Raw genomic sequence first — 24,125 nt, 5'->3', positions numbered from 1 at the left:
TTATTTTCTTTTTAATACAAATACCAGAAAAAATGAATGGGTTAATATTAGGAGTTAAATAGTTAGAGAAAACAACTTTTTCAATCATACTTTGCAATGGGAATCAATAAAAATATTCACTTGTTTATGAAACTCTCTTGAAAAAGTATTTGAAAATAATTGTCTTAAGTTATTTTTAAATCCTTTATCTATGTATATCTGAGCAGTTTAAAAATATGTACTTTGATACAGAGTTTTACGCGCACATATATGTATGTATATATTTCTCTCAGTTTACTGTGGACCATCGTAGCCGAGGGGTTAGACGCATCATCCGTCGTTCCCACGACAGTCGGGTCTACGTAACCGGAACGACCCAGATTTATATCTGGCCAAGGACTGTCACTCCAGCAACACTCCGCAAAAACCCTTTGGAGAACTTGTATGCTGCTACAACAACAACAACAACAACAACGCATCATCCGTCTGATAAAAAAGCCCATTAAAAGAAAATGCGCAACACCCTCGGCAAAAAAATCTAAAATCGACGGCAATTTTTTAACGACTTGAAACTGCACTTTTTTATACAACTGCTTACTCAACATTTTTCTAAGAAATCAAATTGAAAAGATGAAAATTTCTTGCATTTTCACGAGTTTTGTTCGAAATTTAAAAAATACTTTATTCGTGTGGCTTTTGAATGAACTACACACATACATATATTTTTATGAAAAAATAACATTTTGGCATGGAAAATATAGGGCGATCCATCCAGACCTTTTTTTTTTTTTTTAAGAAAACACGAAGGAAGAATCTCTGGTATTTAATTTTTTTTTAATAATTCATCGAAATGTTGGCTGCGACAACGCTGTGGGTGTTCCCTTCGGAGGGTCCAATTTTCAATTACTTTCTCCAGCATTGCGTGAATTACGCGAGTATGTTAGCTTCCAAGGTTTGAATTATAGCTGGTTTATCGACGAAGACTTCTGACTTCATATAAACCCAACTAGAAAATCCACAGGTGTGATATCGCACGATAACTTGCTGAAACCAAATGTTGCCGACATCACTTGCTTCAGTTCAGGCAAAAAAAAGGCAGTTATAAGGTGCGGTAGCGCTCGTTATTTACGATTTTGATCTGTCTGCGGCCAACATATACATGAAATTATTTAAAAAATAAATAAATGTCAGAGATTCTTCTCACGGGTGATAATTCAACAGACATTCAATTCTGTTTTAATTGATATATTTAAAATTAAAAAACCAAGGACTAGATGGATCACCCTACATATATGTATAAATAAATAAAATCGTCAAAACGTCAGGGTATACTTATTTTTGTGGCTCACTGTACATACATACATACTTTTTTTTTCTATGCATATAAACCGATGTTGATATATCATTGCCACCGCAAGTGTATGAAAAAACAAGGCGCTACAGAGCCAAAACCCAAGGGCTTCACAATTATTGAATTAACTAATGAAAAATTATTTACAAACTCGTCAAAAACTTATGGCCTTATTCATAAAAAATAAAGTAAGTTTAAAGAGCTCTATAAATTGACGTTTTCATACATTTTTCAGTTTATAAACCTTTTTTAAAGCTACTTTATTTTTTATGAATAAGGCCATAAGTATTTAGAATGTTTAAAATCTTTAAAGAACAATTACAGTGACATACCAAAAACAAAACTTTAAGACAATTATTAATTTTGCTGCGACTAAAGGTAAACATACTTATGTATAACGCCTCAAGTAGCCACTGTGAAAGCTAACGTAGTTGATTAGGAGGGAAACGGCTCATAAAATAACTATGTTATGATGATGAATTTTAAAAATTGCTTCATCATATTATGTGCATTTTTATGCATTTTATATTTCATTCAGGGCATGCGTACCAATCCATATTCTGGGACTTCGACATTTGAAACTTACCTGAATCACCCATTTTTCGTTGATATATTTTCTAAGCCATCAAAGATTCACTGCATGCCAGTTTAGCCATTTGTTGTACATATACATATACATACATACATACATATGTATGTGCTAAGTTTCCAAAACTTATGTGCACTTGCCAAAGCATAGGAGGCACTAATGCCACTCTCACACACTCATTTACTACAAAGAATAAGTTTGCTGCACTGTCACTTTTGTTAACCGCAGGTTCTAGGCTTCTTAACAAAGGATTATTGCACTTATGAATTCGCGTGCTAATCGTAAATTTTAATTTAACATTTTTTGCACTTATCCGCCACACATTTTTGTCAGCATTTTATGTTAAAAATAGCTTTTACAACACGTAACACTCGCGCACCGAGTACTTAGACACAACACTTGAAGGCGTGCAACAAATGTGCTACTGAAATCGCGTAAGTGGGTGGAGGAGGAGGATGGGTGAATTCCTCCCAGCAAGTTGCAATCGCAAGTTAGTAAGTCACTATCCTTCGTGAAGTGCTTGTATGTATCTTTTTTAGTGGCTGCGGCTGCGACAGCATTAGATTACTGCTGCAGGATAAACCTAAAGAACCGAGCCCCGCTGACTTTAAGGTCTTTTGCACTTTTGTGTCAGTCTTAGTTGCGGTTTCGACAGCTTCGAAGAGCAAACATCAAAGGCCAGAAGCTCAGTAATAACTAACGCCTTTTAGTGGCGAGTGACGTTGTTTGGTCGATATCTGGATTTCCATGCGTCGCATTTTGTTACCCAGCTACCTGCCATCTGTACGTGCATGTGTGCTGACTGGGTGTCCTGTGTCGGTATTTGTTTGCATTCCTTTACACTGCTGCGATGGCTTTGTTATTCAGTTGCTAACATTGCTTGTTTGTACTCCTCAGTGACTCGTTGGCTTAAATGTAAGAAATAATTTTGTTTTTAGTTAAGGTATGGTCGTATCATTTGTATGTTAGTGGGTAAACTTGGTGTGTATGTGTTAAGTTGAGCGGCTACATAGTGCAAATGGAATAGGCGCAAAGTTTTGCAGTTTCTTGACTGGGGCAAACTTTTAACGAAGTCATTTAATTGCTTATTCGTTATCTTAGCCTGGATAGCTGTGAAATAGCTTCACTTTCTTGTTTCGTGGAATTCGTTAGTGTGTTCATATGAATGTATGTATGTATGTACGTACTATGTATGTAAATATTGCGTGTTGTTCAAAGAATTTAATGAGCGGCATTTGATTTCGTCGTGACGAGTAGACGGTTCCTACTCAGGCGTGTATAAAAGCAGACTATACTAAATTTTTCAAGCGCCTCCGGAGAGTCAATGAGCCCATTGATCACTTTGAAAAAGAATGATAAAGCGTTGATCTGTTTTTGGCAGGTCAAACTCTTTAAATTGAATCGTTCCGTGACTGCGTTTGCGTTGCATGCTCGGCCGTTACGACGGTCGATGAAATTTACAAATTTATAGAACTTCTATTGCATATTTTTAATTATGTTAACAAGCGTATCAATATATGGAGACCATACAACTGAACAGTATTCCAGTGACGGCCGTACCAGCATTGAGTACAAGTTAATCAGTGCTTGATATGATGATAAAGCTCATTGCCTAATAAGCTTTTAGGATTATATTGTCAACGTGGCATGGTATTTTCGAAAAATGTAAAAACTGCGAGATTTCGGTAAATATTTGATCCAAATTGTTGAAAACTTGTATGTGAAGTATAATTTTGGTACAAAATGATATTATTATGAATCTTTTGGAAAAGGGACGTGACCCCACCCACTTATGATGAAATACTGTATCTTAGTAACCGCTTCACCAATCCTTAACAAACGCGGTACGAGCCTAGCTTATGATCCAGCTAAGAAATTGGTTGAAAATCTTTGAAATCAGGCAATAGCCACGCCCTCCTCCCATATAACGTTAATTTACAGAAACACGAAAACTGCGATAAATCAGTAACCGTCTGATGCTAATTGACTCAAAATCGATTATTGCTATAACCACTGAGCAGAAAATTTGATTACTATAAATTTTTGGATTTTGGGTGTAGCACCGCCCGCTTAAATATGACCACCACAAATGTGTATCGATATCGATTTTTACCAAACTCGGCGCTTTTAATAACCTTGCTATGGAAAAGCAATTCGTTAAAAATTATTCAAGTCGTACTTAAACTACATCCGTTTCCCGTATAGCAGTAAATTTCGTATATACGAAAACTCCGATAGTTCAAATAATAATAATAAAAAATTTACAAATTATAAAATGTCTTTAAGTAAGAAGTACACTGTTAGTCTGTGTATGTTTTTTTTTTCGGTGAAAAAAGATTTTGGTAACTTTTCTTAAGAGATTTTGGTAGAAAAAGTTTTGGCGAGCGGCAACCATGGTCAGAACTGTAGACATTTTAAGTCTGGCAAAACACGCCGAAATACTTATTTGTTAATTACAAACTCTGTGTATACGATATATGTATGTATACTATGTAGGGCGGATCAATTTGTATAAGAGATTTTTTCGACTATGAGCGTATAGCATATGAAAATATTTGCCGAAGAAATCTGAAAAAAATTCACCCGCCCTAATTTATACCCGTTAAAATTATGAATTGGAAAATCTACCACATCTTATTCAAATCTACCACATTTTTTGCTAATTCTACCACACTAAAATAAAAATAAGGTTTGCACGCTGCCCATAGGACTTAATTTTCATTGAAAATTTTTAGAGCGAAGAATTCGTAACTACAAAATTTCTAGCAAACGGTATCTGAAATCAAAATAGAGAGAGATTGGCACAAAATTACCTCCGATGGCACCAAAAGGCTGATAGATTCAATGCATTGTGTTAAAACCTTTTCTGTTAAAAAAAATCAAGCTACTAATGAAGAAAAGCGATAGAAAAATAAACGAAGAATGAGTGATCAAATGATGAACGAGCAGGAAAGAATGTTACTCATACGCCATGTACACCTGCGTAACACTCTTTTCTGCTCGATTATCCCGTCGTCCATTAACCGGGAACATCTATTAGCCGCGATGGGGAATAACTGATTTTTTGCCCCTAATATCCTTGATTCACCTCTATTATACGCGAAACACTTTTCTAATCTCTATTAACCGTGATCCACCTCTATTATCCGTGATGCATGTGTTTTTTCTTTTATTTTACTGCGTACAATTCGGGATTTCCCTTTTTAATACCTACGTAATAAGTTGCGTATCAAATGTTATCTCCATTCATTCGGTGTGTAAAATTTCATGTGTCAACTTCTACATTTTTTGTGAAAATCTACGTACATAAATATGTATGTATTATAAACTATTTTAACCGGGATATTCGATTAACCGTGATGACCTTGGTTCCGAGCAACCCGGATATTCGAGGTGCAACTGTAATTTTAACAAAATTCTATTTGAAGGTTTCAAGCTATACCGGTTTCTGCAGCATATTTTTCTTTTATAGTGAATATTAACAGAATATTATTGCTTTTCTACATCGCCAAGAGCATGTATTTACGTGCATATGTAGGTATATCTAATTAAAACTGAATTCAGTCTATCCGGCCGTTTTTGGGAGCTGTGAATGGAATAATTCCACAAAAAAAAAAAATATTAACGATGACTTTCAACTTTCAACACTAATGCTCAAAAGCTTGTAAAATTATATGGTAAACATTTTGGGAACGAGGAACGAGTGAAGAAAAATATTTCTGTGACCGAAAACTCTTGATATACATAATTTGTTAATATACATTGTAACTTTAAAGACAAAAATGTGGACCATATGCGTTTTTTTTTTGTTTTACTGATATATGTGTGTACCTATATTAGGCAAATGGCCGGTTGTTCAATACCTGATTAACACAAATCATAGGTAGAAGCTCCGTTTAAATACAACGACTGCTTTATCGATCACATGTTATGCGCATAATGTTGAAATCGTCAATAATGATGTACTGGTGAGAACCAGACATTGAACAACTGGCCCTAAGAGCCAAAACTGTTTGATTGATGACAAACTTGACAGTGGAATCGTCGTTGAATTAGTCGATTTGTTTATTACCAATATCACAATGTCAAGTTGCTGTTACCATGATTACAATTTGCTCAGTCAGGTGTATTTATTTTCTGTTCGCATCTTGACATATCTGTGCGGGCAAAGAATAGCTGCATAAAAACTGTGAAACATATCCAACTAATTAGTAAATAACGATGCCTAACGGTTAAAGAAGAACAGTGTTTTTTGGCTAAACACTCTTTAATGTGCTCTTTGTACATACATATATAATATGCAAAAATCTGTAAACAACCCCGAACAGCTACTGCATGAAAACTAATAATCGCTCCCATTATCCTGCACGTTTGTCATGGACGTGACCTTCATGCAATAAAGTGCGCCGCTACAACCAAACAAACACTCCTGCCGATTTCTCTGCACCCACGTATAAATAACAACCAACAATGATTGTTTGGAATAGGTATGTAACTTAGTTGCAAACGCTTCCATGTCATATTGACCTACCTTTGGCATTTCGTATTGACTTTGGCTTTGACTTGTGATGGCTTTGGCGTGTGCAATGCACCAGCACGAAATTTGCTATAATGTAAGCTAGTATTTATTGGATATTGAATTCACAATTCGTCGCGCAATGTGCTTTAAATAAATGGTGGAAAAAATGGTATTAATGTATACTGCTAATTCCCTGCTGCTAGTTTAGAAAAATAAAATTTATTACAAGTTTTAAAAAAAATGTTTCATAATTTTCTCAATTTTACATACAGATTGGGCAGCGTGCGTCCACCAAAACGTTGCAGAAGCGAAATGGATACGTCATCCGCTTCGGATATTGTGCTAATCCATGGCAACTCCCATCCAGATCTGGCCAATAAAGTGGGCGAGCGTATGGGTATTAAGAGTGGCGGTTGCTCGGTATTTCACAAAACAAATCGTGAGACTATGGTGGAAATTGGCGACTCGGTGCGTGGCAAGGATATCTATATCATACAAACGGGCACTAAGTATGTACAAATTTGTATTTTTTTTATAATTTATTTTAATTATTTCTAATGGTTCTTTTCTGCATTTATAGAGATGCCAATAACAATATCATGGAGCTGCTCATAATGGCCTATGCTTGTAGAACATCTTCAGCGCGTTCCATTGTTGGCGTTATACCATATTTACCCTATTCAAAGCAATGCAAAATGCGAAAACGTGGTTGTATCGTGTCAAAATTGTTGGCGAAGGTTTCTACATACACATACATACATACATTCATGTAAAGAAAAATGTTGGAAGATTTGTTATGATTCATAGATATGGTGGGGATAAAGTTATAAAATGAAAGCAAGTTACTTTGTCATTGGAGAAAAAACACTAGGAAAAAACTTAAAGTGATCTGATTTGCCAATCGATGAAGGTATAAAGCATGATGAAAAAAAGGTTTAACCTACAAAGTGTATTTTGAAAGCTTTTGGGATTAATTTTTGATTGCGGTACGTTTTCATAACTCTAACGGAGACTTTTCAATTTCAGCCTGGAGTTGAGAGTGATTTTTTACATTTTCCTTTTACAATATACGCTGTGCAGATGTTTCAGTTGTATACAAATTTCGAAAACGTTTGGTTTATGTATGTATTTAATAGCGCGAAGCTTTACGCCAATCTGACTGTAAGCAGAAGCAAATTAAAAAAAAAACCTTAAAACATTCATTACTCTAAGCTGCCATTTACTGATCAATAACAGTCACTTTTGTATGTAGATTTTAAAAAAATGTGTTAAATATTAAAGTTAATATAAGTGCAGGTTTTCTAGAAACAGATCGCATTTATAAAACACTTAATTTGTTGCCTATTGAAAAGCACTACTTCTGTTGTGGAGTAAAAACATTCGCGTTAAATTTAGGAAAATGTTGCCGAAGCTACAAAACATGATCAGATATTGCTACACTTAAATACTAGAGACTGCTTCTCTAACCATTTTTTCTTAACAAATCATTCCAACACTTTTCTCCATATTTCATTCAAACACTATTCCCTGTGGCCTTTATTAAATCCTCTTGCATTTTTAGATGCTGTGCACTTCGGGCTTAACGCATATTATCACAATGGATTTGCATCAAAAAGAGATACAAGGATTTTTCGATATACCAGTTGATAATTTGCGAGCTTCACCATTTCTATTGCAATATATACAGGAGAGTGTATGTGCAAATTTTCAATAATTAAATAATCTGTATGACTGTGAAGTAGTAGTTTATTCGGCTTGAATCAGAAAAATTAACGTAGAGTAAAATTTATCGTAATTAGTTTGTCTGTAAATTTTTTTTAAGTCTCAAAGCAATAATTATTTTATGAAAGTATGTACTATGTAATACTGTATATATGTCTTTGGATTCTGGACTATGCGAATTAAGTGTTTCGTCTAACCAAGAAGAATATTCTTGATCTACATATATTTAAATCATCTTTTAAACTATTTTCGCTTAAAGTACGTACAAAGCTTATGTGTCTATAATTGAAGGGATTTCATAGTTTTTCCGTAGCTAAAAACCAGTATGGCAGAAAAATTCTAATATTCTGACCTTGAGCTAATATATGTTCTCAAAACCCATTAGTTTATAGATTTTTCAATGTCGAGTTTCAAGCGTTGGTTTTTTTTTAAATGCTAGGATATGCGCTGACTTTCACCAAAATGGAAGTTCAACGAATTAATCGTAGTTGTGGCGCATGTAAGCAGGGAATATACAATAATTTATATTATAATTGTTCAAGTTCCTTAAACGTATTTATTAAAAATAAAAAAGAGATTATTAAGCACGATAAATTGCGCAGAAATAGTAATATCATAAAAACAATGATTGCTTATAATCTTGTTTTATATTTATTCCAATAAGGCGCCGTATTAGTTACTACTCTTATACCTACGAGATTTAGTGCATTTTGCATGGCTGCTAGCTAGTACAATATATTTGTACATATATGAAGCACTTAATTTTCTACTTCTCACTTAAATATATTGTCTTCTTTTCCAACTTCCGTTTCTCTATAATTTAGAATGTTGTTGAATTATATAATTTATTATATATATTTGACATTATTTAATCAAAATTACTTTATAAAATGATGTTCTTAACTAAAATCGGTTAGAAATTTAAGAACAAACGGGCTATCAAATCTAGCAATTTCGACTTTGAGTTTTCTCCCCATTTTATTTTTATTACTGTGTTAAAGCATAAACAGGCGGCAGCGTTGATCCGGATCAACTCGGGAATGAACTGCAGTTGATCGGGATTAAGACGAGTTGATCCGGATCAACGCTGCCGTCTGTTTAAGCTTTTAGAAAACTTTACTTTGCCTAGTTTAGGTAGATATTTTTGCACAAATACTTCCGATGTATATAGGCAGTATATTTATTGAAAGGATCTTTAAAAAAAAATTGTTTTAAAATATTTATGAATAATGTATTTCGTATCTTTCGTTTTTATTTTGTGATTTCGAAAGACATGATTCAGTAATTTTTAAAACAACCAAATAAGGCGCGAACAGCATTGTAAGCAATCTTATTGATTACTTAGATTGCTGTTCAAGCCAACTTTTGGAGAAATCCAGTGGAGGCAGTTTAAAATAATTAATCAACAAAACCATTCCATTCATATGCAACTATCAATTGCGACATTCCATGCGATGATTAAAAAAAACGTCGAGCTTTTCGAATACGATAAATTAGATAGGTTTAATTATCACTTATCACATTGTATACATTTAGCTTAAAAAAGTACATCATTTTGAAACACCTGCCAACATTCAAAACAAGGTGTGAATATGCATAACAAGAAGGACTTAATGTACAAATTGATCCGTATGAGTAACTTTTTTATTTAAAACTTTATTTTCTTCCTTATATATCCCTAATTATTTTCCTATGTATCGAACATACTTTTATTTATTTATGGTAACCTTTTAAGATATTCAGACATATACTACGCTAAAATCATATATCATTGCTTAATGTATCATTAAATTATCGTGTAATTTATCGAAAGAAGCCAATTGTAGGTAGTTTGTTACTTTGTTTGCTTTTTTGCTAATTTACTCTGGAAATTCTCAGATTCCTGATTATCGTAACTCGGTGATTGTGGCGCGTAATCCCAACAGCGCCAAAAAAGCCACATCATATGCTGAACGTTTGCGTCTTGGTATTGCGGTTATACACGGCGAACAGAAAGAGGCGGAAAGTGATGAGGTCGATGGACGTTATTCACCGCCGCCAGTAAGGTAAATAAGCGCATATTTGTTATGAAAAGATACACATATTTCCCGTATGCATTCTCACTGCTCAAGCAAATGTATTGTACAAAGTATGTTTGGATGTATGTAACTACTAAAATACATTTCCATTGTTAAAACTACATAAATGCATAAAGCGGTAGTTCCTTCAATGTATGTTTCTGTGAAATTTTGGCAAAACGACTTACTACTTGGCTTTAGCAATTTATCCATTTCAACAAATTATGTTTTATACAATTTCAATTCATTCTTAAGCTACAGATATGTTGTTAATAAATATGTAAATTAAATAAATATTTTACCAAGTCGATATAGTTGTTTTCCCAGAAACCTATAGAAATGCATTTATTCACTATTTGGCATTTTGTTTTTTTTTTTTATGCTAATTTGCACTCATTGAAAATCAATTTTGTTCGGTTGTTTTTAATTAATCCATTAGATTATATTTAACTTTTAATTTTCAAAAGTTTGCATATCACAGTTTTGCTGGAAGAACGTCATAATGAAGGGAAATCAAAAATGCGATATAAATGACTTCATAGTTTTTAATCACGTTTTTCGCATTGAAGAAAAATACATACATATGTACATATGTAATGACTAAAATATAAAATAAAAATATAAAATATAACAAGTATAATATTATTATAATAATTATACCCAGAGGCTCGAGCATCATTTACTTTGGCCCCTTCTTTTGATGAAAGAAAAAGATAAAATGTTATAACTTTTATCCGCTTCTCTAAGTACAAGATAGACCCATAAAAATTTATACGATAAACGTTTAAGACGGCGAGATGTGCGCAAACTATCCGCTTAGTTTTAGAAATATTCATATGATTCAGCTGCCAGCACCGACAAGAATTGATCGTAGTGGTGCTTCCAAGCAATTGATTTTTAAAATGGGCCTGTTCGAGGCACGTAATAAAAGCGGCCTTACTGCCGTACTGATGAAAAATTGCAACATTGTTGCAACTGCCCAACTGATAATACATTGCTAGAAATTGGCACAGAACGTGATACTTTTATCATTCGCGCAACACTGCGGTTGTGATTTGCAACTCGAACTAGCCCAATATGCGATTTTGGGTTATAACTACGGGAACCAACAATTTCATAGCTCAAAGAAGTACAGCTTAGGTTGGGTTATGTTAACGCCGCAAGCCGATTACGAAATTTCGAATGCGGCTTATTTCGTTCCCTGAGAACTCAGTGTTCGTTCAGAAGTGCGAGCCAAAATGTTTGCATCTTAGCCTCGCGAAGGTTGGACAGTCTAAAAGAAAGTGTGGAGATGATTCCACTTCATCTTCCTTTTGACAGCAGATATAAAAGGATCAGTTGAAATTCCTACGGCCTGTCAGAACCCCCACCACTAGCCCTTGAGAGGAAACGTGTTTTAAAGTGCCTATAAAAGCATTTCCTGCAGCAGAGAAACGTTTTCTATTTTTCATGTTACAAAGGGACCCAATTTCCCTTAGCCTATTAGCAGTTCTTGCTGCGACAATTGTGTCTGCAATATCCGCAATTCCTAATGCTCCGCTAATTCCTGTTTTACAAGTCTAGCCTTCTCTAGTGAGTTGCAGCAGACAAGGGCTCCTTAGGCTTAAATCTGGTTTCCTAGAACTAATGAATTAATTTGGGCGAAGACCCCATCTTTTGCCGATAGCTTCCCTACAGCAGTACAAGGCAACCGACCCCTTTCCTACCCTTTCCTCAATGTTAGGCTTCCATGACAGCCGCTGCTGATCCCCCACCTAGTTACCTGGTTCAGGTAACCTTGAGCCAGAAGTTCCTCATCATCTACATAGGCGATCATCCGACAGCCCACTTTTTCCAGTTCCTCTTGAAGGTCGTTTACGACCGCAATCCAGAGCAGGGGAAGAGAACACCTCCTTATGGAGTGCTCCTATTGACTCTTCACTAAGTGCAGATGCTCCCCACTCCGCCGCGACAGTTCTGTTACGAAGTAAGCTGTAGATAAGCCTTATTAGGTTGGTTTCAACCCCCAGATTATGAATATAACTGACCATTGCCTCTCCCCTCGATATCGAAGAAAGCCCCTACTGTATAATCTTCATGCGTGAAGTTTTCCTCTAACCACTTTACCAAAGTGTTTAGGGGGTATTCACCGACCTTTTCTTGCAATAAGCATATTGAGCTTTTGGAAGACAGTCTCTAGGGATCGCGTTTCCTATGGTACAGGTCTATCAGTCTAGTGTTTTTAGCAAAAGCGTGTTTAGCAAAAACGCAACACTGACTACCCTCCAAGCCTTGGGGATGTACCCGGTCCTCAGAAGATCGGTGAAGTACAGGACCTGGGGAGATTCTGTAACCAATTTTCGACAATTTTCGAATCACTATCGCACTTTTTGACGCAAAAACATTTATATTATGCGTCAAAAAGTGCGATAGCGATCCGAAAATTGTCGCTAACTGGTTAAAGAATCTTCCTCCTGAAGTACGAAATATCGCAAAGAAGTGCATTTGACTGTACTTCGAAGTACGAAATGCAGGAGCGTAAAAGAAGTTATGTACTACTTCCGAAAGAAGTACAGTTGGTCACATTAGTAATAACTCATTCACCGCACTATTTTCGTTTATCATAAATCGAAAGTTTACAGTGAAAATCACTGCGCCCAGTCACCATAAATTTAACTTCCATACGACTGATTGTTCTGCTAAAGCCGTTAAATTTCGCGAGATATTTAAGTGACTATCAATCATCCAAGACTTTTTCAGAAAATCATCAAGATCGAGTATCTAGATGTAATGCTTATGGTCATTTTGTGCATACTTAACTCAAATTATTATTTTATTATTATGGCGATGTTCCAACAAAGGAGCGGTATGCACAATAGGGTGGTCCAAACTGAGTAAAGTCGGAATTTTAATGATCTCACCCCCTAGGATTGTTCTATATCGAAAAAAGTATACTCCTATTTTTTATTTTGAAATGAAAGAATATTTAGAGGTCGCTAAAGCGCTCAAAGTTTTCCGTGTATTTTGTATGGGAAAAAAACATCTCGTGGAAATGGTATGGAATTCTTGAAAATAAATATTTTTCGATCGGAAAACTCTGCTTCTCCTCAGGAGACTTCCAATAACAATATCCAATTATTTATTTTACCATTTTTCACGAATGAAGATTTTTTATTTATCCCCCCATTGCATTTTCTAGGGGTTTTGGCGGACCCATAAAATATAATAAGAAAAAATTTAAAAAAAATATTTGGGTATTATTATTATCTCTGTTGAAGAGAAACAGAGTCTTCCGATCGAAAAATATTGATTTTCAAGAATTTCATACCATTTCCACGAAAAGTTCTTTTTTCCCCATACAAAATACATGGACAACTATGAGCGCTTTGAGCGACCCCTAAATATTTTTTAATTAAAAAAAAAAAGATAGGGGTAGACTTTTTTCGATATATAACAGTTCTAGGGGGTGAGAGCATAACAATTCCGACTTTACTTTTGTACGTGCATTTTTGGACCACCCTAATGTACAATCTTTCCTTACTTACAGTAGTAGTACAAACTTGCTTAACCTTTTATCACTTTCATTTAATTCTAATCATCTGTACATTTACCATTTTCATCTTAACCTCACTGTGTCTTAACTTTTTTTCCATATCCGTATGCCGGTGAGTGTGTTCATTTTGAATATCACTGATTGTATAAGCCAATTCCTCTTTGCTTAGCATTCAAAAATTAAATATAATTAAAATTGTTTACGTACATATGTATGTATGTATGTACCACTGTCGCTAGCTTCAAGGGAAAAGTTGTTAAGCCCACTTTTTTGTGAAAACCCCATATTTTTATATAGGAAGCAAAAGAACTCAAAAATGCATAATTTCTAAAAAGATTAAGCTCCTTGTTTTATTTATTTTCATTTAAATTCAATAATAGGTAAATTTGTTAAGTCCCAAAGAAGCTAAGAAATTTCGTTAAGGTCACATTATTTAGTCTAACCTATCTAAATTCTTGAATGGAGTAATGCACAAAATTATTATGGTTTACAAAACGCTGAACAAATTTATGGAAAGTCTTTTGCAATACACATTTAGGAGTACCGTTAACATCTTTATGATCCAATGATCGGAACAAAACCAATTTAGTTTGAGGTATCACCTTTCCGTTAAAATAAATAATTATCGGTTATCGTGTACATAAAAACAAAATCGATGAATTAATTCATAACCTTCCTCTTTTTTTTTGAAGTCGGTTAAAAATAATATGTGTATTCAGGGAAACGCGTAAATGCCTCGTAACTGCGCAAACCTCGTAAATAATTTGATTTTCCATACAAAATTAAGTAAGTTTACAACGTTTACATAGTTACGAGGCATTTGCGCGTTTTCATGAATTGCCCTAATAAGAAATCATTTATTTAACATAGAATCGCTGACTCAAAGTTTTGCAAAATACTTAAAAAAACGGAGTCTTCCTCCTGTAAAATTAAAAATAAATTACTTAGAACTTTTCAATTGATGCTTGCGATACGTATGTACATATGTATATGTATATATTTTCAATAAGAATTATTTTCTTCTATGTATTAATCACTTCTCTTCTTCTGTTTTTGTTTGGCCAACTGTTTTATAACAAAAAAACTACTTCTATTACTTCTGCAAAGTACATTTCAACTTCCAAATTCAATAAAATAATGTATGTATTTTAATATATGTACATAATGACGGGTTTGTTTACTTATATGCGTACAATTTTGTTTGTTTTGATTTCTTATGTAGAGAAATTTTGTCCGTCTGCCTGTGTTCGTGCATTATATAATTGCTTAATGTTTTGAAATTTGCCCCTTCCCTTTGGCTGGAAATGCATGCGAAAAAAAAATAAATTTTGTTATGTTTTAATTATAGTGTACAGTTCAGTTTATTTTAGTTTAAAAATGCCTTTTTTTCTCAAGCTTTTGAGTACACGTGCAGTTGCAATTTAACTTGTTGGGGAATTTTCGGTTTTGACATTTTTCTAATATTTATCACCGAATATCAAAAAAAAGCACATTTCAATGCAGTGACCATTAAATCTTCAAACTATCATCACATTACGAACTCAACTTCCATTTTATACTCAGTGAATTAAAAAGGCTACCTAAACTCGTTAGTGCAGAGCACTTGTCTCTAATTTCTTAAACACTGGATATGAAATCAATTTTTTGTAGCCAAATTCGTATATTAAGCATTTGCATTTTTTCATGCTTGTCAACATTGGGCATTAGCAAATAAAAGAGATTGATGCTCTGCAATTATGGGTTTAAGAAGGCATCTTCTCATTTCATCTGCTTCGTGGCCTGCACTGTGCATTTGTATTTGAATGTACGCACATCTTTCAGATTTAGCTTTTAAATGTGTTATTGTAGCGCGCTTGCATGTTCGGTACTTTTTTTTGCTTCTCTTGTTCTTCTTTTGAACTTGTAAATCAACTAAAGAATTTTTTTCTCTAAAAGGAAGTAGTAAGGATTAAACATGGATTAGACAAGGAGTAGTAAGTTTTTTTTAGTTTTGGGTTTTGTCATTGTTGCAGAGGACTATCGATATCGTAGCGAGAGTATATTTAGACTTCTTTGCGCGAAAGTATCGTATGTTAAATTTTTTACGAATTTTACTTTTTGATGCAACTTTGTTCTGCACCCCATATCACATCCACCTGTTCACCCCAAAAATTGGATGTAAATTTTATCGTATGGGACAATGAATTTTTTCTTGTAATCGAAATTATCGTATGTATATGCTAGGAAATTAGAACGTGAAAACCTTTCTACAAAAAAGGTCTTGCGTTTAGCTATATTTCTGAATTATCTCTACAAATCTAAACTTAAGTATTTGGTTTTTGTAACATACGATAATTTTGCGCAAACGGGTCGATATATAGTAGGCACATATCGCACGTTTAATAATATACAGAAGTATTTCAAAATTTAAATTTTGTGGGGAAACGCAATCAAAGTTGGATCAATTCATACAGTTGGTGTACAAAAAGACAGTTGAAAAGACCCATACCTTCGCCATCTTTGGGAAGTTTAGCCATCTGTTAAGCTGAACATGTTCTACTTATCAAGCTTATTAATTGTATGAGGAAATCTCTAGAAACGTAAATTTTGAGTTACATCTCTATATTATTAAACGTGCGATATGTATGTAGGTAAGAATTAGGTAGCACTCAAGGCTTATAGCAACTTAACTTTATAGCAAAGCTTAACAATATGCAAAAGCTACCATACCCGATTTAAATAGAGGAAAGTTAATTAGCAACTAGAGATATGTATATCTACCAAAACTATCTAGGCCTGTGTCTGAGTTTTAGATTTAACTCAACCCAAACGATTTGATTGATAGGCATAAGTAAATGGATGTCCTTCTTTGGCTTCGGCAAAGAAATATCCTCCGGGTTTGAAACAAATGTGAGGCAAGAAATTTTCCGAAGCGATAAAAACGCAAGTAGATTTTGGTAAATTTTTAAGACTAGCATTTATTATTTACGTAAAATTTAGGATCCATTTTCTTCTATACAAAGAATGTTTCTAAAAAAATTTTTGCATTGAAGAATGGGCTATAGTACAACTGCCTACTTAGAACTTTTCTAATAATTCTAAAAAAAAGTTTGTTGTAAATTTTTTTTTGAATTTTTGTAATTTTTCTACAAAATTTAAAAATTTAAATTTGGACTTATATGGTTTTTGTTAGATAATGAGCTCATTCTACTTACAAATTTCTGTCTTTGGTTATGGTTTCTGCTTGGCTTTCAGAAATATAAGTCCTTCTGAATGCAGCAAATAAAAGTATTTTTTTAATACCCACGTCTGCGTTGGCCTAATGGATTACATTCCAGAACCATTCTTGCGATGTCTGCGTGTAGTCTGGGGAGGAAATGGCCGACACATGTACTGTGATCGTACAAGATAAAAAGAAATAGTAAAAAACTGGCATTGGAATCGGTGAAGGCTGAAACCAAAAAAGTCAGTATTTTTGCACAAAAATTTCTTAAGCAAAGAGTTAATTTACTAACCTTTATTTTCATAAAATACGTAACAAATTTTCCTTACCAATTATTATTAAATAGCGAAATCTAGAATTAAATTATGCTCAGTGTCGGATGAATTGGCGAACTGTGATTCTTTGGAGCGTCCATTCGAAACAGAACTATTGATAGGGTCAATCATAACGGGAATAGTTAGGTGCGTCATAAATAAAGCTCATGAAAATCATTTGTGCAATATTGACACCTGCAAAGCAACCAAGTGTTTGCTGATAGGCAGACAGTGTGGTGATGAAATTCCTTCTCATACTCAGAAGGAGTGAGCTACGAGCCCTGATCCTGATAGGTCTGATTACGTGACACCATGCATGGGGACATTTTTATGTCGGATACTAGCTACTAAGATTTCTGCAGTTTCTATTTTGTCCTATCTTAATCCTTTCTCTATCCGTTATACATATAAAATGGACAACTTTGCTTGCACGCTTGGAAAAAATGTGGCCAACAACAATTCCACTCCATGCTCGATGCTCTGATATGCGCCTTGTCTAAGGTTCCATGTTATATAACAGTACAGTAGCACTGATAAAATGCTACATTTGCGTTATACATATTTATTATTGAAATTAATACACACAATTTGGTATTAATTTGACTATTGTTGAGCAATTTACAGCAGTTTACACATTTTTGGTATGGGCATCTGCCCTGAGAAAGTGTCCTTTTTAAAAATCGTAGACGATATAGCTTGCCCACGTCGCTGTTACGCTAGTCACGCTGCGTTATTATAAGTTGATGAAAACTTATCATTTTTTCATTTTAATTTTAGTTATGCAGTTGTACAACTGTAGATTTTGCTACCATTTGTTTTAAGTCGAGTTATTTAACGTTTTTGTTATTGCATTAGTGTTCGTAATTTTGGAGTTCCTTTTCTGCTTTAAAACACATACTTTTTGTATTTAAATATCTAGCATAGAATGTAAGCAAAATTTCTTATCTACAAAAAAACCGAAACGAAAACGAACAAAATTTTTTCTTTATCTGTTTATCAGTACGTATAGCGATTTAATAGGAAATACAGTTGAAATGTGCTCCTGTTCTCCTAGGTTGGTATTGATTTTCATTTAAAAAAATTATAACAATGAATATGTATTTTTTACTCATGTCTTTCCTTGGTTTAACACTCCACATTAAACAATAAACAACACATTTCCTTAATTAAAAAATCTTTTGTAAAAAAACTTAAATATATCAACGAAACACCAAATGCATAAAAACTATTATTTTTTTATCACTAATCCATACAAAAATATATACAATATTTAAAATCATTGCACAATACAACTACTACAACTTCACAACAACAATAACGCAACACAATTCTCCACACAACTGGCAACTTCTTCCGAACCCCAATAGCAGCGGCAACAATCGAACGCGTACCATAAGCGTTTCAGTGGGCGTGCCAGAGCATCCGCCAAAGGTTAAACCGCCGCTTACTATTGTCGGTGATGTCAAAGGACGCATAGCCATTATGGTGGTAAGTATATAATGCCAACTGTCTACTTGCGCAGTATATATACTGTAGTCTCCCGTTTCAAATCCAATTTATTTGCATACTTTTAGGATGATTTAATCGATGATGTGCAGGCATTTGTCGCTGCAGCAGCGTTGTTAAAGGAGAACGGCGCTGGTAAGATTTATTTATTAGCTACACATGGTCTGCTTAGCTCAGATGCACCTAGATTGATCGAGGAATCCCCAATTGATGAGGTGAGTCGCAAAAATATGCAGACTGTTACAATACTGTTAAATAATTTTTAAATTTTGACATGCAGGTTGTTGTTACCAATACCATTCCACATGAGATCCAAAAGCTGCAATGTCACAAAATCAAGACCATTGACATTTCCATTCTAATTGCCGAGGCTATACGCCGCATACACAATAAGGAATCCATGTCATATCTCTTCCGCAACGTTACGCTGGAGGATTAAATGTGCGTCTGCATTTCTTAAAGAAATGTTCTATTAATGATTGGCACACGAAAGTTTATGACGATGGCGAACGGTGTTTATGAAAAAAGCGTTTACATTTTCAGTTGATTCAAATGAATTGCGGAACATTATCGTCATTAATATTATACATAACACTTATAGAATAAGAGTTTTTTGTTTGTTGATTTTCTTTTTTTAATTTTATGGTAAATTATTCGCGCAAAGTTATTGAGGCGCATACGTGCATATGTAAATTATATAAAAATATTCACGATCTTAGAGCTACATGTATTAAAACCCAGTTATAGAAAATGTTGATAAACCGAGATTTGAATAGATTTCAAAGCTTCAGGTATTTAAGTCAATCTTAATAGTTTTCCCAGCATTGTCGTATTTCAAAAGTACAAGTAATTAATATCATATTTTTTGCATCAACTTATAAATCGCTTTAACCAAACTCCGTTAAGAAATATTGTGAATAAATAGAAAATACGTGTATGTACATTAATGTATACAAACTTAACAGAAATATTGCGTTTTATTGCCAATATTTGTGAATATCCACTGTATTTTACTAATAAATCCACGCCTCTAAGAAATGTTGAAGAATAAATATGTAATTGTTTTATTGGGAACATTTTAAATTTCAATTTGTATGTACGTACTAGGGCTGATGATTTGACCCGGGTAATAAGCTCCCCCGGGCACTCGAAAAAATTTGGTAAGGTAAAATTTAAGCGCATTTACGACTAAATATATAACGCAAACGAACGTATGTATATAGAAAAAGGGTGCATTCAGAAATGCATCAAGCCAAAGCATCAGTCTCTTTTATTCCTAAATTATAATTGATAGAAATGTCACACATGCGCAACCTCGGTTATACGCCTAATTGGAACTTAATTGTGTAAATAAAACATTTCCATCAATTATAGTTTAGATGCTTTGGCTTGATGCATTTCTGAACGCACCCAAATCTATACGAACTTTGTATATCTAAAGGTAGTAGCAATAACTTAACGATTGTAGAAGTATTATTTGGCACTGCTTTTATCATATTTGGCATTTGGAAGTTCAATGGTGAAAGTGAAGAAAAAGTATGTATATAATTAAAATTCGGACATAGCTAAGTAGATATTCATAGATACACATGATAGCGGCCATTTTGAGAGACTTTCCATAAAGTGGTTGACTTTGTTTCTACCTTTGGTGTTCATTAGTAGGCTAAAGGCGCAACTGATGCGGCTGAATACGCATCTGCAGTGAGGGAGTGTTCTCTAGAGCCAATTTCACCAGCCAGACGATATAAACTTTAGAAAAAAAAATTTCGAGTCTTAGTTACATGTACGTAAGTAAGTAAGTTATGAACTTTTTGCACACTTTGGAGCGTCTGGTAGAAGTTTGGAGCCGGTGAGAAATGTCTGGCAGTACTTAATATTGCTTTTAAAATACAGCCCGCTTCACTTGAATAGGTATACATATTTTCTTCAAGATCCATATCTGGACTTGTAGAGTTTCAGAGAAGTTGCTATTTGATCTCGTTTTGAATAATGATTAATTTCGAAGAAAAGTGGTGAAAATGAAGCTTGATACTTTGGATTTCATTCCACTTTTTATCAAACTACACGAAAATTATGCTCATTATTTTGATTGACTTGAATAGATACAATAATGTGTAGCCTCCTTATGTGTATAGCAAAGTTATTAAATTACACTTAACCCTCTACTGCATATGAAGCCATATATGGTGTCACTACTTTGGCAATTTATTTTCACCTAGTGTTATAAAATTTGTTTAAACTAATTAAATGCATTGAGAAGTTAACTACGAATAATGGAATGTAATTGTTTTGCCTGTAGTTTGATTACATTTGAATATAAGCTCACTTTTGTGTGAGTGGTCGAAAAACATATCGTCGCCTGGATAAAAGATTGTCGTATGTTAATTTCGGCAGGTTGTTGGAAATCGCGATTGAAGTTAGGAATGCAATTTCTCAAAAACGCGAGGATAGATTTTCTTCAAAGTCTCTGAAAATGTTACTAGTTCACAAAATTCTTAAATTATTTAATGTTCATTGTTAATTAGTTTTGAGTTCATGAAGGATTTTCTTTAGTCAAATTTTGTCGTAAGCGTCATTTGTTCACAATTTGGCAGCCACTTTGTATGAAATACGACAAAATGTGATCAAAATTCCTACCAAATATCTCGGAAACTAATGGAGATATCCAAAAATGGCGAACACCATTTTTAAGATATTGTTTAGTTTAATATGACTGCATCACCAACTAAATTTTTACTAAATTATCGAAAAAGTTGTGGTCAATATCTCGGAAACTAAAGGAGATATCTAAAAACTGATAACACCAATCGAAAGACCTTATTTCAAAATATATAACTGCATCTAGAACTAAAAATCGTCAAAATGGCGCTTACGACAATCTTTTACCCAGGCGACGATAAATTGGTGCGCGCGGAACTCAACTGACAAAAACGAAAACTAATGAATAACGCAAGTTTTTCTCGTACATTAAAAAGTTTTTTCTTAATTCACACATCCTCTTCTGTGTAAATCAATAATTAGTTCATCGTTACCCAACGGTTTTCTATTGTTTTCACACAATGTTTTTTATATTTCACTGCGAAATAATTTTAAAAATAAATGATTTGGAGTCGTTTTGTCTTTCAATTTAGGTTTATTGGTACGTAAATAAAGTTTTTTTTTACAATTAAAAACTTTTTATGCATCTTCTTGATTTATGCAGTAAAGGGTTAAAACCTTTTTAAGAATTTACATGATAATTAGACATATAACACAGCAACAGTGGCGAAGCTTGCGCACTTTCAACTGCGAAAAATTCATAAAATGAGGACTTCATGGATCAAGGACTTTGCAGACGATTTGTTAAAAATAAATCTGAAGGAAAGGCAAATGTTTTTGACAGCTGAATTTCAACCAAAGGCACTTTGAATTCAAATAGAATGGGGTTGAAATTCATTTGGAAGAGAATTGCAGAACCAGCCTGAACGTTTCAACTATTTAACAATTAAGTAGACGTCATTTTTTTTTCAAGTAAAAGAAAGCATATTTGCTGAAGAAATTACCCGCTAGTAAACAGAAGTACTAATCTAAAGAATAAAAAAACAGTTTCACTTCTGTAAATAATTTATAAGTTAAGATTGCGAGACATGTATGTACATACATACAGTTTGCCCAAATACACTCACCTTCATATGTATGTACATATGCATACAGTAGTACAAATCAGCGTGCATAAATAAGGTTTAGTGAAAATTCCATTAGCATGAGCTATACTGACGACGACGCCTATTTATTTGTACCTCAACTAAACAAATTTACACATTGTCAGACAAGTTTATGAGTGTATGTATGTATGTGTTTTTGATTACCAAGAAATTGTGTACTTTTCCGTAGTTCCTAAACCAACACCAACATTATACTGTGTCAACACACCAGAGATCTTGTGTGGTACAACTTCACTGAAGTTCTTTCATCATTATTTGCTTTACATTTAAAAACGTTCTTTATCTCAATCGATTTTGCAGCCAAAAATCTATACACCCTAGTGTGCATACATACAAAATAAGCGCATATCAACGAATGAATATTATTTCGAGAGTACTACTAGTAGTCAGAGCTATCACGGAATCCATCGTAGAAAATCTACGAATCCGAATGCCCGCTACGAATACGAAAAAAATTGCTATCACTGAATCCGAGTGAACTCGAAAATATCGTTGCCAACTTCGAATGCTGATTCGAAATCAGTTAGTGCAAAGGAACAACAGACATTTATGTATGCCATTTTGCTCACGCTGCCCAATCAGGCGCAATGGCTGAGTGTGCAAAGCAGTAGACTGCCAATTGAGAGAGCCGAGTTCGAGTGCGAGTCCGTGGGACAGTGGAGATTTTTTTCTTTTTTTATATAATTTTTGTATATTTTTTTTTTTTAGTTTATTTTTAGCTTAGATTTTATTATTTTAAATAGAATGTTTTTTTTTTAAATAAGTTTTTATGATATTAAAGTAATTAGGTTTATTTCCTAATAAATTGTTGCTAAACTATTATTTCCTCGATTCGTGCAAAATATTAATTCATTAAATAGCGTCTAGCAGATGAATGCGTGTATGTACATATGTATGTATGTATAGCATTGGTATTTTACGTCTACGTTTACACAAATATATGGAATTATATCAAACTATAACAAATTTGGAGTATAATAAATATTTAATATTAAAAATAATGCAGCTTTCTTCTACTATTTTTAGGATTGAGTGATTTTAAATTTTGTTCCGACAGCATAATCTCCTCGTAGAGTATCTGTACGAATCTTCATTACGAACGGATTCAATGAAGGCTCTCTACGAATTTCGAATTTACGTTCGTAGCTATTCGGATTCTGTGATAGCGCTTTCGTAGATTTCACGAAAATCGAAGCTACGATGGATTCTGTGATAGCCCTGAGTATCTATACATACGGTGACCACATTTATGGCAGCCGAATACGGGACATAAAATAATTTTCCCAATTTTTTCCACAAAACCTTTTCCATAGCGCAATGCAGTGCATAGCATCCGGAAGGAGCTGAACTGCAAAGTGTACCTTTGAAGGAACCAACTTCTCGTCGATCTTGAAGAACTCCTCTACTTTTACAATATTCTACTGGAAGCCTTCTTATTTGGGGTTTCTCATGTTGGAGATACAATCCTTCATAACATCTGCAATAATTTGTTTGGCCTAGTTTCGCCCATGATAAAAACATAGTAAGGTAAAACCGTTCTCTCAATTCGTCGGTTATGATTTTTTTGTTAAGTTTGCTAACATTTTAGAATAATATAAAATTGAGAGTAAACAAGTAATTTTTAGCAAAAAAAACTGACTTCAACTCCCA

The 24,125-nt window shown here is 33.9% G+C and overlaps 1 protein-coding gene across 3 annotated transcripts in view; it reads left to right on the top strand.

The window, feature by feature from the left end:
* The window catches only part of LOC118737886 (phosphoribosyl pyrophosphate synthase-associated protein 2), a 145,754-nt gene extending 125,929 nt beyond the window's left edge, over positions 1–19,825 (top strand). For 2 of the 3 annotated variants that reach the window (XM_036468698.1, XM_036468695.1), the window contains exons 2-8: positions 6,711–6,947; positions 7,019–7,175; positions 8,000–8,131; positions 10,039–10,205; positions 18,633–18,753; positions 18,840–18,986; positions 19,052–19,825. In XM_036468698.1, the coding sequence (XP_036324591.1) occupies positions 6,751–6,947; positions 7,019–7,175; positions 8,000–8,131; positions 10,039–10,205; positions 18,633–18,753; positions 18,840–18,986; positions 19,052–19,210 (1,080 nt within the window). In that variant the 5' untranslated portion in view covers positions 6,711–6,750 and the 3' untranslated portion in view covers positions 19,211–19,825. The remainder of the gene's footprint in view (positions 1–6,710; positions 6,948–7,018; positions 7,176–7,999; positions 8,132–10,038; positions 10,206–18,632; positions 18,754–18,839; positions 18,987–19,051) is intronic. The other variant, XM_036468697.1, reaches the window with a different exon arrangement.
* Positions 19,826–24,125: the final 4,300 nt, after the last annotated feature.

The sequence above is a fragment of the Rhagoletis pomonella genome, unplaced genomic scaffold (genome assembly GCF_013731165.1).
Source record: "Rhagoletis pomonella isolate Grant_MI unplaced genomic scaffold, Rhpom_1.0 Rhpom_scaffold_00004, whole genome shotgun sequence".
In the NCBI taxonomy this organism is placed as follows: domain Eukaryota; kingdom Metazoa; phylum Arthropoda; class Insecta; order Diptera; family Tephritidae; genus Rhagoletis; species Rhagoletis pomonella.
This window is presented reverse-complemented; position numbering and strand designations above follow the sequence as displayed.